General features: G+C 53.3%; 1 protein-coding gene across 1 annotated transcript; it reads right to left on the bottom strand.

The window, feature by feature from the left end:
• Positions 1 to 137: 137 nt before the first annotated feature.
• Positions 138 to 14,663, bottom strand: CTSD (cathepsin D). The gene is made up of 9 exons (XM_082761636.1): positions 14,533 to 14,663; positions 14,041 to 14,197; positions 12,007 to 12,130; positions 10,464 to 10,582; positions 6,532 to 6,731; positions 5,537 to 5,659; positions 4,505 to 4,649; positions 3,688 to 3,786; positions 138 to 3,138 (listed from the first exon to the last, which is right to left on the bottom strand). Exons 1-9 carry the CDS (start codon positions 14,595 to 14,597, stop codon positions 2,977 to 2,979), a joined length of 1,194 nt encoding a protein of 397 aa, XP_082617762.1. The 5' UTR covers positions 14,598 to 14,663; the 3' UTR covers positions 138 to 2,976.
• Positions 14,664 to 15,750: the final 1,087 nt, after the last annotated feature.

Here is a 15,750-nt window from a genome sequence, read left to right as displayed (position 1 = left end):
AAGAGAAGGAAAGGACATGTACGAGTCCACCCAAGAGAGGCGCCAGACATACTAACCCAACAGACTGGGGGAGGCAGGTGCTTGACATCAGGAAAGGATTTGGCCCCTCAAAGTGCTCAAGGAAAGACAAGACTCAGTTAAGGGGGAAAACACTGTATTTCCTTTTCAATTTCCTAGGATGAGACAGTAATTCTGACAGCAAATTAGATTAAAAAAAGTCACGCAGTTAAGAGTTTGGTTTAAAAATGCAGATAAAAGAACAAGGGGAGGAGACCCAGCTCAGTGCAGGCTATGATTTGTACGGCAAATGCAGTCACATCAGATGAACTGCTCCTCCAGCCTGCCCTACAAACGATATGTCACCCAGGGCATGGTTTTGGGCCACGCTCCATCCTCAGGCAGTCACCCTGGCTGAGGACAGGCACCAGCCCAGTGCCAGGTTCCCCTGGAGGCTACCCCAAGAGCAGCATGAGGCATTGCAGCCCCCCAGGACCGCTGGCTGATGGCACATTCTTCACTTCCCGCTGGGATCTGATGTGGACCACATCCCAAACCCACCGCCCACGCCACAGCAGCTCTGATTAACAGGTGCCCAGATGCCATCTCGCTGTGCTGGATAAATCCTGCAGCTCGGGGATTATTCAGCAGGACCTCGAGGTGCTCAGGGCACTTAATGGGGAGAGTGTGCTCTCTGGAGAGGTGCTGGAATAGCTGTTGATTTTACAGCATCTATTTTTTTTCAGTAGCATGCTGTTCTCAGTCTGCAACAGATGTCCTCAGGCATCCAGATCCAGGGTTACAGGTCTAAGAGCAGGCAAAAGCAAGCTTTGCAAAGCAGCAGACATCACACCCAGGGTTACACAGGACAACGGATGCATTAGGAGTGTGCTCAGGTCTGTCCCTACTGCCCATGCCAGACCCCTCCATAGCATGAGTTCTGGTTACAAAGCTGCAGCAGGTGGGGATGCGGGACATCTGCAGGGTAGGTGCTCCTAGGAAACCCCTAGCTGGGACTTCACCAGCTGTTCTGCCCAGTCTGGGGTCATCTCTCGTGGTTTGTGGTGATCTGGCTCTCTTGCAACCCTCAGCTCTCCCACCTCCCTAACCTCAGGACCTGATCCAAAGCACTGGGAAACCAACATGACAACCTTCTCTCCCTCAGCATGGACTGGGAGCCTCGTGAAGCTCTGTTCTGCTCTCTCTGACTTCAGGACAGCTGATCATCTTCACAGCACTTGTCTCCTTGCTCACCCAGTGTCTGCCTACTGATGCCAGCCCCGTGAAGCAAGCTGCTCTGTATGTGCAGATCTTGGATCTCCAGAAAGAAGGCATGAATGCGAGCACAGCTTCAGCTCCCACCTCCCCAAAGCAGGCACGCACCTCACTTGGTCTGCAGCACAGAAGGTAAATGAACAGAGCTCTCACTATTAATTACATGGGAATGACATACCAGGTACAGGGGTGTTAAACCCTGGGTTTTGGGACTGGGCAGTGGAAGAAGGAGCAAATGCAAGCCCACAGCCTCCATGGCACCCTCCTGCCTGGAAGCCTCGCTGCCTTCGCCAACTGTCTCTCAAGTCTGGGGCAGTTAAACACCAAGGATAATGTTTCCAAAAGTCTCATGTGATTTAAGCTTGTAGACCACCTAACTGCTTTGGGAAACATTACCTTCAACTCGCTGCCTCCAGAAGAAGTTAAGAAGGAAAAACATGGAAGAAATTCACCAAACCCAAGAGAACTTGGGCCAAGTGGCTTTGCTCAGCCTCCAGAAGACAGCTGGACTTTTAGGGACATGAAATCAAGTGACTTTTATTAAATATTGTGGACCCCCCCCCTTGTATTCTTACTCCCTGAAGAGTCCCATTGGCTGGAGCCCCCCCTACAAACCCCTGCCCTGTTACATCTAAAAGGCTCGAGCCAGGCACGCTCGCATCACGCCCCCAGCTCTCACTAGTGTCATCACAACACAAAAGACACGCTATCAGAGCCTTTGGACTCCAAAATTCAACTCCTGTGCATGCTACATGTTCCCCCACTGCTCCAGCCCAGAACATGCTCTCTCAGGACCTAGCCAGCACCAGCTCTGGGCCTGTTCAGCCTGGAGGAGGCTGAGGGGGACCTCATCAGTCTACTACTTCCTCACGAGGGGGAGTGGAAGGCAGGTGACCTATTCTCTGTAAACACCAGTGATAGGACCCACAGGAATGGTGTTAAGCTAAGGCAGGGGAAGTTCAGGCTGGACATCAGGAAGAGGTTCTTCACCAAGAGGGTGGTTGCACACTGGAACAGGCTCCCCAGGGGCATAGCCACTGCACCGAGCCTGTCTGAATTTAAGAAGTGTTTGGACTGTGCATACAGTCACATGGTCTAAACTTTTGGGCAGACCTGTGCAGTGCCAGGAGTTGGACTTGATGTTCCTTATGGGTCCCTTCCAACTCAGGATATTCTATGATTCTATGTACTCATTGAGAAGAGGTCTAGCAATTGCTTCCTCACCCAGAGGGGTAGAGGGGTGAGGGACTCCTCCTTCCACCCCCCCACTTCAGTGACAAATCAGAAATACAACCTAACATGTGGGATAGCTGTCTCCATCCTTCTCCCCCAGTGAAGAAGCCCCACAGCTCCTCTGCAGGAGCAGGGCCAGCGAGCTGCCTCCCCAGGAGCGAGACCAGTGCTGGGGGACATTGAGAAAAATTGTTCAGCTTTAAGAATCAATCTTAAATACTGGGAGATACAACAGTAAGGAGAGGGGCTACTCCAGCTGGCATTATCAACTCAAGATGTCCCAGCACCACTTACTCAGAGGGGGAGAAGTAGCCAGCAGGGCACTAACAATGACTATTTTCCTGATTAACTTTAAACCTAGTTAATTTTTTTTCTCTTCCACTGACTGGGTTTCTAATCCTGGTAACCTTTCTCTACAGCTCCTGTGTGTGCAAGTGTGTGTATGGCGGAGGCAGTGGGGGGGTCAGGCGCTTAGACACATTTGGCAAAGCCAACAGAGTCGTTATCACGGTCAAAGACAGTGTAGTAGGGACCGATGAAGACATCCCCCAGGATCCAGAGTGGGCCACCAGGGGGTGGGACGTCCAGGCCTGAAAACCCACTCAGGCAGATGGTCTCTCCTTGTGCAGAAACCTAGGAAGAACGAGAACTTCAGCCAAAGTTCCCCACCTCTCCCCAACCTCAGGGGCTTGGGAGTAACACCTGCCAACCCCAGCTGCTTTTCAGCTTCACAGCCCAGGATCTACAGCTTGGGAAAGCTACAAAATCTAAGAGCCACTGCTGAAATACTGTGCTAGAAGTTGATCCCATATCACCTGATGGCTGTCACACCAGACCAGTAGTCTGGTGAGGAGGCTGGCCTAATGCTACCAGAACTCAACAGAAAAGGGCAGAAGGTTTGTAGAAAGTAGAAAGTTCCATAACTGCCTGCCCTTCTTTCCTCCCAGCAACAAAGACAGCATCACATAGGGGATCTCGTTCCTGCAGGATCTTATGTAAGTTTCCTGGACCCAGCAGCCACTGCCACCACCACAACCATTCATGCTTTCCCCTCCCTGCCACCAGGTGCCTGCTCTGGCTTTGCTCTTGGGTTTTAGATTTCTTGATTTAGCTCTAAGCAAAGGCATCAAAAGTTAGGCCTTGAGGAGAAGAACAGGCTGGCAGAATTTGCCCTGGACGCACCTTGAAGACGTACTGCTCTCCGGTGAGCTGGTAGGGCTTCCCTCCCAGCGTGAGCGTGACAACAGGCAGAGATGACACCTTCTCACAGGGGATCACATACTGAAATGGAAACAGCAAAGGCTTCAGATGGCAGCTCCCAAGCCCTCAGGAAACAGAACTACCTCCCCCAGGCAGAACCACATCTTTCCCATCCTCCCCAAATACTCATCTCATGGTGCATAAAAAGCTTGAGCCAGGGTAAGCAAGCTGCTCCTATCCCAGGCTCTGAGCAGGGGTGGGGCAGAGGATTTTAAAGATATTAAGGATAGTTTGGGGCCAGAGGATGCCAGGTTCAGCTCCCAGCTCTGCTGAGTCCCCAGGATCCTTCCTAGGGGCTCCCTGTCCCTCCAGGATTTCAGGGAGGAGAGACGACCTTGGGAGATTAAGTATGACAGTTAAAAACTTGGCAGGGAAGGGCTGTCATTTGCATTAAATGCATTTGTATTAAAGTGCCTCTGGACTCTCATTAACATCAATCTTTGAATCCTTGGCCTCAGCCACAACTTGCACCCCTCTCCTCCGCCTCCCAAAGGGGTGACCCAAAACCTCCCAAGGATCACAAGACCCAGGCCCTCCTGCTTGTCTCATCTCCACCCTGAAGGACAGAGGGGTCCCTGCTATGCAGGGAACTTTTACAGGAGCACAGGCTGGGATCAGGGAACAGGGGAAGCAGCAGACCAGTGCCTCTAGAAGCATCTGGGTGCAACACACCCAAAGCAGGGAGTTTGCAGGTGCCACAACAGCCACAGACTCGTGCCGTGCCCCTCCCCAGCCTCACCTGGCCCTTGATGAGCGGTTTCGCACCGATGGCTGTCTGCAGCTCCTTCACCTCCTTGGTGGGGCCGGTGATGAGCGAGGTGCCCGTGTCCACGATGGCCTCGCAGCCCCCCTTACACAGAGTCAGCCCATTGGCAACATCCACCCTAGAGAGAGATGCCCAGAGAGGAGACAACATCTTACAGATGTCCCAGCACGAGCTGCAGCAAAAGAAGAGCTGAAAAGGGGAAAACTGAGCCCAGGCAGAAGGGACATGCATGGAAGGCTGCACCAGGTACCTACAGAAGGTCTAAGGGAAGGATGAGTGCTCAGAATTTTGATGCAGCACAGGTTTCTCTACCGTGCCTCCAATTAAATGAGGGCCTTGCTGCTTGTTTGTGTTTCTGCAGACACCCTGGACTGCCATCTGCATGCTGGTGCAAGCACCACAGCTGACGGGCACAGGGACAAGCTAAGGGTGATAAACTAGGGGCTCTCACATCCTGGTGCTTCTCCTGAGTTTGTGCTACTGCTAAAAGCAAAGGGTTAACCAGGTGCTGAGACAGCTTTGGGGGTTGTGGGCAAGGGAAGGATTCACATAAATTAAAAAGGCAGGAGAGGAGCTGCTTGGCTTCCTTGCCTGCATCACATTTCACAGCAGTGCAGACAGATAAAGCCCTCCAGCCTTGATCTCTGCAGGCTCTGCCAACGCAGCGTAGCTTGGGGAAGATGAGAACTAAGACCCTGCGCCAGGAAGGGCAGCGGTCCTTGGGAAAGAGGCACGCACTGCTCACAGCCTGCTTCTCAGCTCCCATCACGTGGGAGAGCTCAGAATAGACAGCGGGGCTCGCCCGGCCGGCAGCCCGCTCCCCTTCCCCCTGCCTCCAACAATGCATGCTGATTGCTGCGCCGTGCCCTTCAGGCAAGGGCTGCCTTCCTGGGGCCTCATCCTGCTCCTCCGCAGCTGCTGGCAAGCAGCTCAGCGAAGTTTAACACATGGGAGGCCTTCAGGCATGAGGAACACGGGGCTATCTGCACACACAACAGGACTTACGCATCCATGTGGACCTGCCAGTAGGCTTTGCGTGTGACGTTCACCCAGCTGAAGTCGCCGCTGTAGTATTTGGGGTCTGTGCCCCCAAGCAGCAGCTCGCCGCCTGGCTGAGCTGTGGGGTCTCTGAAAGAAAGGCCAAAAGTCACCAACATCAGAGGCAAGGTGAGGAAAACCCCTCCAGGTGTCCCCAAAACACACACCAGGGCATTTGGGGGGTTTATAGCAGTGTTAGTAGCACTGGAGACAAACAACTGGTTTTGAACTATAATACGTCAGTATAAGGACAGGTACTCTGAGATAGGCTGAGGTGAGGAAGGGGAAACTGGAATATTTTCCTAAGCACGCTGCAGAGGTTAACTCTGCCCAACTCTGCTGCAGCCGGCGGCCTCAGAGCCGGATCCTCAAGGTTACTGCCAGATAAAAGATTGCCATATTTCTTCCCATCTGCTCAGCAGCAATGGGGGAGGGATGGCGCTGGAACTGCCAAAAGCAGCCCTCTCTGTCCTCCCCTCTCCAGACCTGCTACTTTTTTTGGCTGAAATGGGTGCTCAGAGTGCCCTGGGTTGGGCAGCACTGGGGGGAAGGCACTACAAAGCTTTCCCAGTGCAGGAAGAAGGATCAGCCCCATCAACAGTGCTTGTATGAGAAGGCAAGGCCACATTGCTTGTGGATTTTTGCTGCAGGCTAGGACTGCATTCACCCCTCTAACTCATGCTGCTTTAGCTGCATGCAATCTCATGATCACAACCCTCTACATTTGTTTCCTCTGGAAAGATCCTCCCTCTCCTCATCAGAAGCAGCAATCAGGTAGCAGATCTACCCAGCTTTTTAATCAGTAGAATGGCTGCTTTTCTGCTCCTTTTCCTTACTTCACACTGACAGGGAAAAGGGTTTGGCCCCCCTGCTCCAGCGAGGAGACCCGAGACTTCCCCAACAGTGCTAGCACAGGTGGGGCTTGTCTTGGCAATGGAACGTGCGACCAAACCCAACAGTACCTGTTCAGGTAGAAGGAGAAGATGTTCTTCTCAATCAGCTTCTGCTGCATGACGTTATCGAAAAAAGGAGTGACCTTGTCCACAGAGATCCTGGGGAATGCCATGCCCAGGATGCCATCGAACTTGGCAGCGATGAAGGTGATGCCTGGCTGCTTCACAGCCTCCCCGAAGATCTGGTTCTTGATTTTCAAGTTCCCGAGCTGCAGGGAGGTGGGGACAGAAGAAAAATAAACATGAAGAAAATTTATCCACAAGATCAGGGTGGAGAGGTGGCCTTGAACACAGGCTCAACACACCACCATACTTTTGCCCATACATTTGATGCCCTTGCATCAAAAGCGGACATCCTGGTGCCACCCTGCTTGGTGGGGACAGTCCACTCTGATCACCCAGTGGCACCTTGAGTCCCTGCAAAGCCCAGCATGTCCCCACAGGCAGGAACTCTGCTCACTGCCCACCTCACTCAGCCCTTTCTGCCTCCTGCTGAATGGCCATGCCATTTTGCAGCTCTTCCTCATTGCACAGAGGGCACTATCACCTTACATCCCCTTACAGCCCTTCTCTTACTGCCTACTGCATCCTTTCCTCCCAATTTGAGCAGCTCTTTGCTGCATCATTCCTCAGTCTGGGCTTTTGCTAACTCATCTGTGTCCCACCTCCTTGGGTGCCACGTCCATACCCAGCTGGGACCCCAAATTCTCCTCACCTCTGCCAGACCCACAATCATCCCAGTATAAGGGATATTCTCAGGGTATCACCTAGCTTCCAGGAAGATGACAAGCTTGCAGAGACCTCCCCTGGCAGGGGAACACCCAGCCCAGAAAACAAGGTTGGCACAAAAGCAGTAATCAGAGCAAGGTGAATACAAAGGTCGTGTCTGTCACCAGCCATGAGGAGGACTGATGTTCTCTGCTGGAAAAGCTGAAACACCTCTCCCCCCTCGCTGGGGGCAGATCCCCAGGAAGAAGGAAATTGCAGAAAGCTGTCCTGTTGGCAAAGCCGCCCAGCTTCTGGCTCACCACAGGCAATTTTAGAGTCTGTGCTAGGATTCCAGCAATTGTCCCTGTAGTAAACAAGGCTGGACTGAAATGCTTGGTCTCTCCCACCTGATGGCAGATAACGATCCCTGTAAATGACAAACATCCCCTCAGGGTCTGACAGCCTGTGACCAGGCAGGCAGCGCTGGCTTTAATGGTATCTGCAGCTTCGAAAGGGCAATTCAGCCTTGCAATAGCTAAAGCCACACGGCAGGATGTGGTCCAGAGAAGCTCACAGTAATACATCCGCTCACAAGTCCTAGAGATCGCAAAAAGCCGTTTCAAAAGGTTTTGCCTCTTGAAGCTGAAATGCAGAGCCCACTCTCTACCTTGGGCAGCCACCCAAAGCTGGTCCTGCTGCAGCTCAGAAAGCTCAATAAGGCTTCCACTGAGGGAAAACAGACTGATAAGCCTGGGTTTGTTTGAAGTCCTCCTCAAGAATGCAGAGAAATTGAAGAGGGAGGCTAATAGCAGCCTGGCAGAGGGGTCTCAGCAGGCTTGTTCAAACTCTGCTCCTGCTCAGTCCTGAGCAGGACTGAAATCCAAGTGCATAATAAGTGGAGCGCTGGTGCCAGATGACAGATCTGTTGTCTCCATCGCTCAGCTGGCTCTCAGCCAGACACAGAGTGGCCACAAGCTTTTATCAGTTGAAGCATGAGGTGAGCAGTGAAGGCAGATGAAGGTGAAGGCACCCAGAGCCATTAAGACAGGGCACTAAGAGAGCACCTCCTGCACCCATGGGTGCTTCCTCTGCTGTCCTTGAAGGACATCCTAAGGTTGGGCTTCAATCACAGCCAGGGTTCCCCATCAGCAGAGGGATGACTGGAGCTGCTCTTTGGGAGGGCAAGCAGCACAGTGCCACGGAGCACCACAGCCATGGAGGCTGGAGCTCAGCACCAGCTTTGAACAAAAGTCAGGGCTGAGGGGCTGAAGGACTCAGGGCCACCCACCAAGCAGTGCCTTTCGGTAGGATATCAGTACTACCACATGCTTCTGGGGCTCTTTCCACCCATTTGGACAGCTGGAGCTGAGGCAGCAACCCCAAAGGCTGTTTCAAAGTGTCTGCACTTTGGAACCGCACCAGACTGTGAGCTCGCCTACGGAAAGGAAGCAAGGAGCCAGCAGTGGAAGCATCCTGGCATCCAAGCTGAAGGTCCCTGAGCCCGCCTTGCTCCCCTGCACCAGAAGGGTGATGCTGCCCAGGACCCATCAAGAGGTGACTTTTGCTCCTGCCCAGACAGAAACCAAATGCTACCAGCCGTGCTGTTTGCCGACAGCCGTCCCCGCTCCCCCAAACAAGCTCAGGCACAAAATCCTTCCTCTGTGCTGCTGGGAAGCAGAGAGCTAATTAGCAGGCAGGCATTAGGGTGATAATTACAGAAAAAAAGCTGCAATTTTCCTTCTGACTCACTTCAGCCCCTGCATTAAGCCGGAAAGCGCCTAAACCAGCCCACACTTTCACAGGACAATGAAGCTTGCTGTTCGCCTCGCTGCCCCGCTCCATGACCGCAGGAGCAACTTCCCAGAGCTTGTCCCAGAGCACCCAGCCACTCTGCCACCAACCCTGCTGGCAACAGCAGCACGGGGCCCAAGGCACCATCTCTGCCTGTGTTTTATAAGGCTGGCTTAAGAAACCATTACTGCTACTTGCAAAATGCCTTTGTGCAGCAAGAGGCATGGAAAAGCTTGGGTGGGAGGCCATTGTCTTGTTTTTTCCCCTAAGCCAACCGAAGAATGCAAGAAACAAATTGCACAAAGTGAAACTGAAAGGGGCCCCAAACTGGGAGGGCTGCAGGAGGTGGAGAGCAGGCGTGAAAAGCTGCTGGTGGTCCCCACAGCTCTCCCTCACAATCCCCACTGATTTTCAAGATTCAATGAGCCCATGAAAAGTCCTCTTCCCCAGAGATGGAGCTGCACCAAAAGTGGTAACTTTTGAGCTGCTGGCATCTTCATATGCAATGCACAAGCCACATCCGATGTTTCAAGGCTAGCTTGATGTTTTCCTGCTCTAAGGACAAGCTATAGAGTGCTTGCTCCTTGCTTGCCCCCCGGCTCCAGGCTCTTCTTTAGCTTGGATGCTTCTCCTCTGATCCTTATAAAATCAGTAAGCCAACACTTTCCAGCTGAAACTAACAAAACCAGAAATACCTAGATTTGTGTGCCTACTCAAAATGCTTGATCTCCCCACCCTAAACAAACACATGCTTTTATTATCCCAGCAAGTAGAGCCAAGTAACCTTGGAGCTTGCACTTGCAGCAGCTGACACACTTGAGTTCACTTGTCCCTAGGAATACCCAGAGTCCCAAGAGCAGGGTACCCACCCTTCACAGGGTGGGAAGTTCAGCCTTTGCTCACTGAAAAGGAAATTGAGACAATAAGCTACTAGCGAACCACCTACCAGCCAGGCTAGCAAAGAGAACGCCCAAAACATCTGAACATGTAAGCACCACTCCACATGGAACGAGGATGGGGCTGGCTCCATGGTGGCAGAGCCTACTCCTGCTTGGTGTGGCCATCAGCTGCCCACAGGGATGTCTGCTGCCATGGCAGCAGCAAGGTGGGCATCCCCAGCAACCCACAGGGTGGTGCTGATGTGCACTGAGGCTGGGAACTTCCCAGGGTCAGGAAGAGGAGAAGAGCCAGAGCACATCTGCAGTATACCATATGTATGGCTCAAGCTCAGTTCTGCTTTTTCTGACCCTTTGGTTAGTCCCTTCCCTGCCTGCCCTTTCTGTAGTCACCTCCTCACGTCAAAGCACTTAGAAACACGGGGCTGAAGCACACTTGATAGGAGTGGGGCACTCCAGAAGTGAGACCCATTGAAATCAAACTGCTTTGAGTGCTGTTACCAAAAGCTGGCTGGGGCAGCTGGGAGAAACGCAGCCACTACTCACCGTGACCGTGTCCTGGCTCAGGTATCCTGAGAGGCTCCCTGTCCCATAGTGGATGGCAAACTCGGTGCCGTTCTCCACGTAGGTGCTGGATTTGGAGGCATCGTACTTGTGGTGTAGCACTGCAGCCAGGGAGTGGGAAAGATGGGCATTAATTCTCCTTTATGCACCAAGCAATCGTCAGTCACAAGTGAAAGCCAACCCCTAAAGTAACACTGGAAACACCTGCACTGCTATTTGCCTTCCCCACATCAGCCACAAAACCTCTGCTCCTCCGTACCCAGCCCCACAACCCCCTGGGGCACCAGGACAAGCAGAGACTTAGCGATATGAAAGCAGGTTTGTCTGCAATGAGAAGGTCTGGGGATCCGGTGGGGAGATCCAATTTGGCACTTCAATAGGATTTGGCCACAGCACATTAAGAGCTTGGAGTATGTGTGGCTAGTGCATCAGGGCACATTAGACAGCAGAGGCAGATGTCCCCATGGCTGCCCACAACACCATGGAGAGCTGGGGGGCTTCAAACAGTCTGCTCCAGACACAAACATCTTCAGTTTATAGATTTGTATTTTTTTTTTGGCTAAGGCTAGCTGGAATTTTTATACAGCTATCACTTTTCTGCACATAACACAGTATTTTCCCAGAGAACTGGGACTTCCCCCTGCCCAGGCTGCCTGTCCCTGTGAAGGGGTGGAAACTGTAACATATCCCCGTTTTGTGGCCAGGCAAGGCATGATAGGGCTGTCCGAGGAGGGCACAGGTCCAGGTTTCCTCCCTGCCCTTGACAGCCACCGGAGGTCAGCTCTCCTGCTCGCATTTGTTGGCTCCGCAGGGTTCTCCGCTCTGCTTAAGCTGCACAGCTGGGAACTTTTAGGTGGCACTTCGCCACAGCCAGGTTTGACACCTGCATCTGTGGAGGTTTATCGCATAGTAACACCACAGAAGAGGAAAAAAGAGAAAGCATGTGATTCCTTAGATGTTCTTACCCCAGGAAAGAGCACCTACCTGGTTCTCATTAACTATAAAATCCATGAACATGTAGGCACATGCTCCATGCAACAATAAAACAGAAACTAGGACAGTTTCTATCAGATCTGGCAAGAAGCTGATTTTTTTTTTCCCCCAGCATTGCGCAATGGGACAACAGTCTATAATTTGGGGAGAAACCCTGCGACCTGTGGAAGTGCTCATTGGCTCCTGGCTGCAGGACTGAGGCTGCTCAGGAAGGCTGGAGCTTGTGCGTGGGTGATGATGAGAGGAGAAGAGAAGCTTTTGGAGACAGGGCGTGAACTGGAGAGACAGGGAGGGCTTGGCAGCATCTCAAACCTCTCCTCCCAGTACAGATCCTCCCTCCAGGTGGATCAGCAGGGTCTACCATCAGCACAAACTACTCTGCATTAGCAATCTGCATCTGTCCCCTCAGCAGGCAGGCATGATAATGATGCAAGCCAGGGGCTTTCAGCTAATCACTAGGGTGTGGGATCTGCATTTTGGTCCTGATGTTGATGCCTATGTCATGCCGGGAAGGAGAAGCCATCCCACTTACAGCAGGCGATGTCCAGCAGGTGACAGTGCACAGACGGCACCCACAGGTTGGAGGAGCCGGTGTCGAAGACCACAGTGAACTTCTGCGGAGGGGTCCCGATGCCAATCTCACCATAATACTGGGCCTGCAAAGAGAGAAAGGGGCCTGTGAGCAGAGGTGCCCGCTGATAACAGGGCGTGCCCTGCAGAGCTGCCCTGAGCTGGGGAGATAAGCTGGTGGCAAGGGACAGGCACCAGAAGCCCTGGCCAGTACCCACACACAAGGCTGGTGGGTGTCCTGGTGGTTTGGAGGCTCCCAGGGAACACAAGAGCATGTAATAGCAAGGGGAAAATCATGGAAAATCATCTTTCCCAGAGCTTTTTGGAACAAAAATGGGGATGGCTTCTTACATAAACATTGTCCTCCTCTCACCCATGGCAGTGACATGCTCCATAAGGGAGGCTCCCTCAGATGTTCAAGCCTAATTACAGCAGGTGGGAAAAGGATAATCAGGGAGAAGCAGGACAGGTATTTGCAGGGAGCATTTTTAGGGCATGGAGACACAGCAGAAATAGGAAGGTGGGCAGGCAGAAGCGTGGTTCACAGCAGGGGAGAACAAGACAGGAGGAGGCCAGGGCAAAGCACCTGCATTGTTGAAAAGCCAGAAGAGCATGAGCTTGCTGAGAAGCTGCTGTGCTGGCAAGTCTGGGGGAGGAACTGCAAGTCACAAGCAGCTGGGCCTGCCACAGCCACAGGGCTTTTCAGCGCTGGCTGGTGAGCCCCTGGGGTGTGTGGGAACTGAGTGTTTTGTCTGGGTGTACTCAGTTAAAGGGGAAAAATCCCAAGACAGGATTATCAGACCTGCCTGCTCTGAGCTCACCTCCTGAACACTTCACCCTTTGGGGCTGCTCCCTGAGTAATTAATAACCCCTTGCCATTAACCGCAACAGCCAGCGCTTTCTTCCACTACCTCTGGAGCCACCCCACCTAAAAATAACCCGCTACAAGTTTCCACTCTGCCACCAACAGCTACCATCAAGGTCAAATCCCTTCCAAGCAACAGGATGTTTAAACTCACAGGCTGCTGCCAAACAAAAATGGCCAAACCATTGCATGGCCGGGCTGCAGCAGACCCAAAAATCCCATATGTAGACCTGCTGGGGAACATGCAGGGTGGGCAAGGTGCAGCTGTGCCTTTCCTCTAGTTAGGAGAGCTCCTCAGGCTCTGCTGGCTGTGCAAGGTCCCAGCAGCCCCTTATCTCATGTCACAGGCTCACTTTGTTGCCAGCAATGTTTCAGGATGCCCCACTTCGGTGTGGGAGCTTTCCCATCCCTCCCACACTCAAGACAGCATTTTTGCCGGGCACGCTCTGGGACAGCACCTGAATCTTTGGTAAGGCTCCCCAGCAGCCCTCACCCGGAGCATCTCTTGTGCACCAGAGTGCAAGGCAAACACCCCAGCTCCAGCAGCCCCATGCCGTGGTGCAACAGGCTTTCGACATCGCTGGTTAAACACTTGCAGCCCTTCCCAGCAAGGTGCCCGGTGGGGACAGGGCCGGCCACATGACGAGCACGGGGAGCAGGGCCAGCACCTTCCCTTTCCCCAGGCAAGGGCTGTGCGTGGGACACCTGCCCGAGCAGCAGCACCTACGCCGTGGGGAAAGTCTCAGCTTTATTACCTGGGTATTATGGGATGGATGATTTTCCATGCAGAAGAGGATGGGGGGGACAAGTTTTTCACTTCCACGTGACAAAGCACAGCGTGGCATTGCCAAAACCAGCCAGAAGAGGCTAGGAACACCAGCAAGCACACAGGCCCCTGCTTACAACCACTATACACAGCAATTAGGGAGAAAAGAAAATAGGTCAGGAGCTGCAAACACGGCAGCTCCATGGCACCAAGCTTATTATTTTTAACTTCTTAATGATGTTAAGCAACTGCAAAGGGCTTGGAGTGGCCCTGCAAGCCAAAGCAAGAGGATAAAGCTCCGTGCATGAAGTTTCTCCCCCTCCTTCAGCTTTCGGCGAGGCCGGGCGCCCCGCTGGGGTACTCACGTCCATGTAATTCTTCAGGATCTCCGGCGTGGGCTCGGCCAGGTCGGCAAAACCCAGCTTGAACTTGAGGAACTGGGTGACAGCGTTCATGTCGGGGATCTCACTGCCCACCTCGGTCAGGACACGGCGCATGGAAGGGAACTTGGTCAGGGGGATCCTGCAGGATGAGACAGCTGGTTAACAGGGGTTGCTGTGGGGTCGTTATGGGATTTACACGCTCCCACTGCCTCCCTCCCTATGACCCCCTTGGGAGCACCACCCAAGCGCAGGGTGCACACGCACCAGTGGCACCCCAAACCCCTACAGTGCTCACCCACCCCAAAATCAGAGGGGACGTGTCCCAAAACCCCCCCAACCCCCCCCCCTCACACCCAGATACACGCGTGGGATGGGGATAAACCCCAAACGGGGCCACCCCCCAGCACAACCCCACGCAGGACCCCGACCCCCGAGCCCTTACACCACGAGCCCGCACCCCCCGCAGCCCCTCACCGTATGAGGGCGGCGCACGGCCCCAGCAGGGCGGCGAGGAGCAGCAGCAGGACGCGGGGCCCCATGGCGGCCGCAGCTCGGAGCCGTCCCCGCTCGCAGCCGCCCGCCCCACCCCGCCCGCGCCCCCCCCTTTGTAGCCGCGGCCCCGGGCCCGGTCAGCTGACGGCGAGGGGAGGGGCGGCGCGCGCCTCACGTGACGGAGGCGGCGGGGGGGGGCACCGCTCCGGCTCCCCCCCCCCCGTGACTCAGCCCGCACGGGAATGGGGAATCAACAGCGGGAGGCTGGCACGAGATTGGTTTTAGTGCATTTTGTTCTTTGCTTTTTTCTTTTTTTAACCCCCATTTTTCGATTTTTTCCCCCCAGTTTTTATTTTCCTTCCGTGTTTTTGCTCCTGAGCCCCCCCCCCCCCGACACCTCGCACTGTGGGGGGGGGCATCCCTCCAGGCTGGTTTCAGTTTATTAAAAAAAAATATTAATTTTACATTATATTCTGATTCATTTTCATTTCTTTGTTTTTATTGTGCTTTTATTTTCTTTTATTTTTATTTTCTTTTTGTTTTACTTTGCTTTGCTTTCCTTCATTTTTGTTTTATTCTGCTTCATTTTGCTTTGTTTTACCTCGTTTTGTAGTCTTTCACTTTACTTCATTCCATTTTGTTTTACTTCGTTTTACTTTGTTTGACTTCATCTTATGTCATTTCATTTAATTTCATTTTAGTTCAGAGGGGGGGTTTGCGGGGTCCTTCCACACCCTGGATTGCTCACCCAGAAGGAACCCCCCCAGATTTGTGTGTTTCTCCCCAAAATGCCACCTCCCCCCTGGGCTTTGTGCTGGGGGCCCCATCCCCGGCTTGCCCCCATCACTCGGTGCCCCTTTTGGTAAGCGCCTTTGGGAAGTGCCCCCCTGGGCCTCCTCTTGCTTTCTCTCCCTGCCACCACCGTCCCCAGTTTGGGGCTGTGCCACAAGTGCCACCAAAAGCTCCTCATCCAGGAGCACCCACCACAGCCTTGCACCCAGCCAGCTTAACTTTTTGGGGCACTATATCACACCATTGCCTCCCCCCCCCCCAAAAAGAAAAAAAAACAACACACAAAACCCCTTAAGCTCCTTTTGGAGAAAACAAAAGGGGCCAGGACAGCGTCTTGGGGACAAAAATAAAACAAAGCTGCTCCCAGCAAATCCTTCCGCGAGCCTGGCCACGAGGTCCCGTTAGTCC

Source organism: Aythya marila, assembly GCF_965140915.1.
Source record: "Aythya marila genome assembly, chromosome: 5".
Taxonomy (NCBI): domain Eukaryota; kingdom Metazoa; phylum Chordata; class Aves; order Anseriformes; family Anatidae; genus Aythya; species Aythya marila.
The sequence above is the reverse complement of the archived record's forward strand: the minus strand, read 5'-3'. Positions and strand labels throughout refer to the sequence as shown.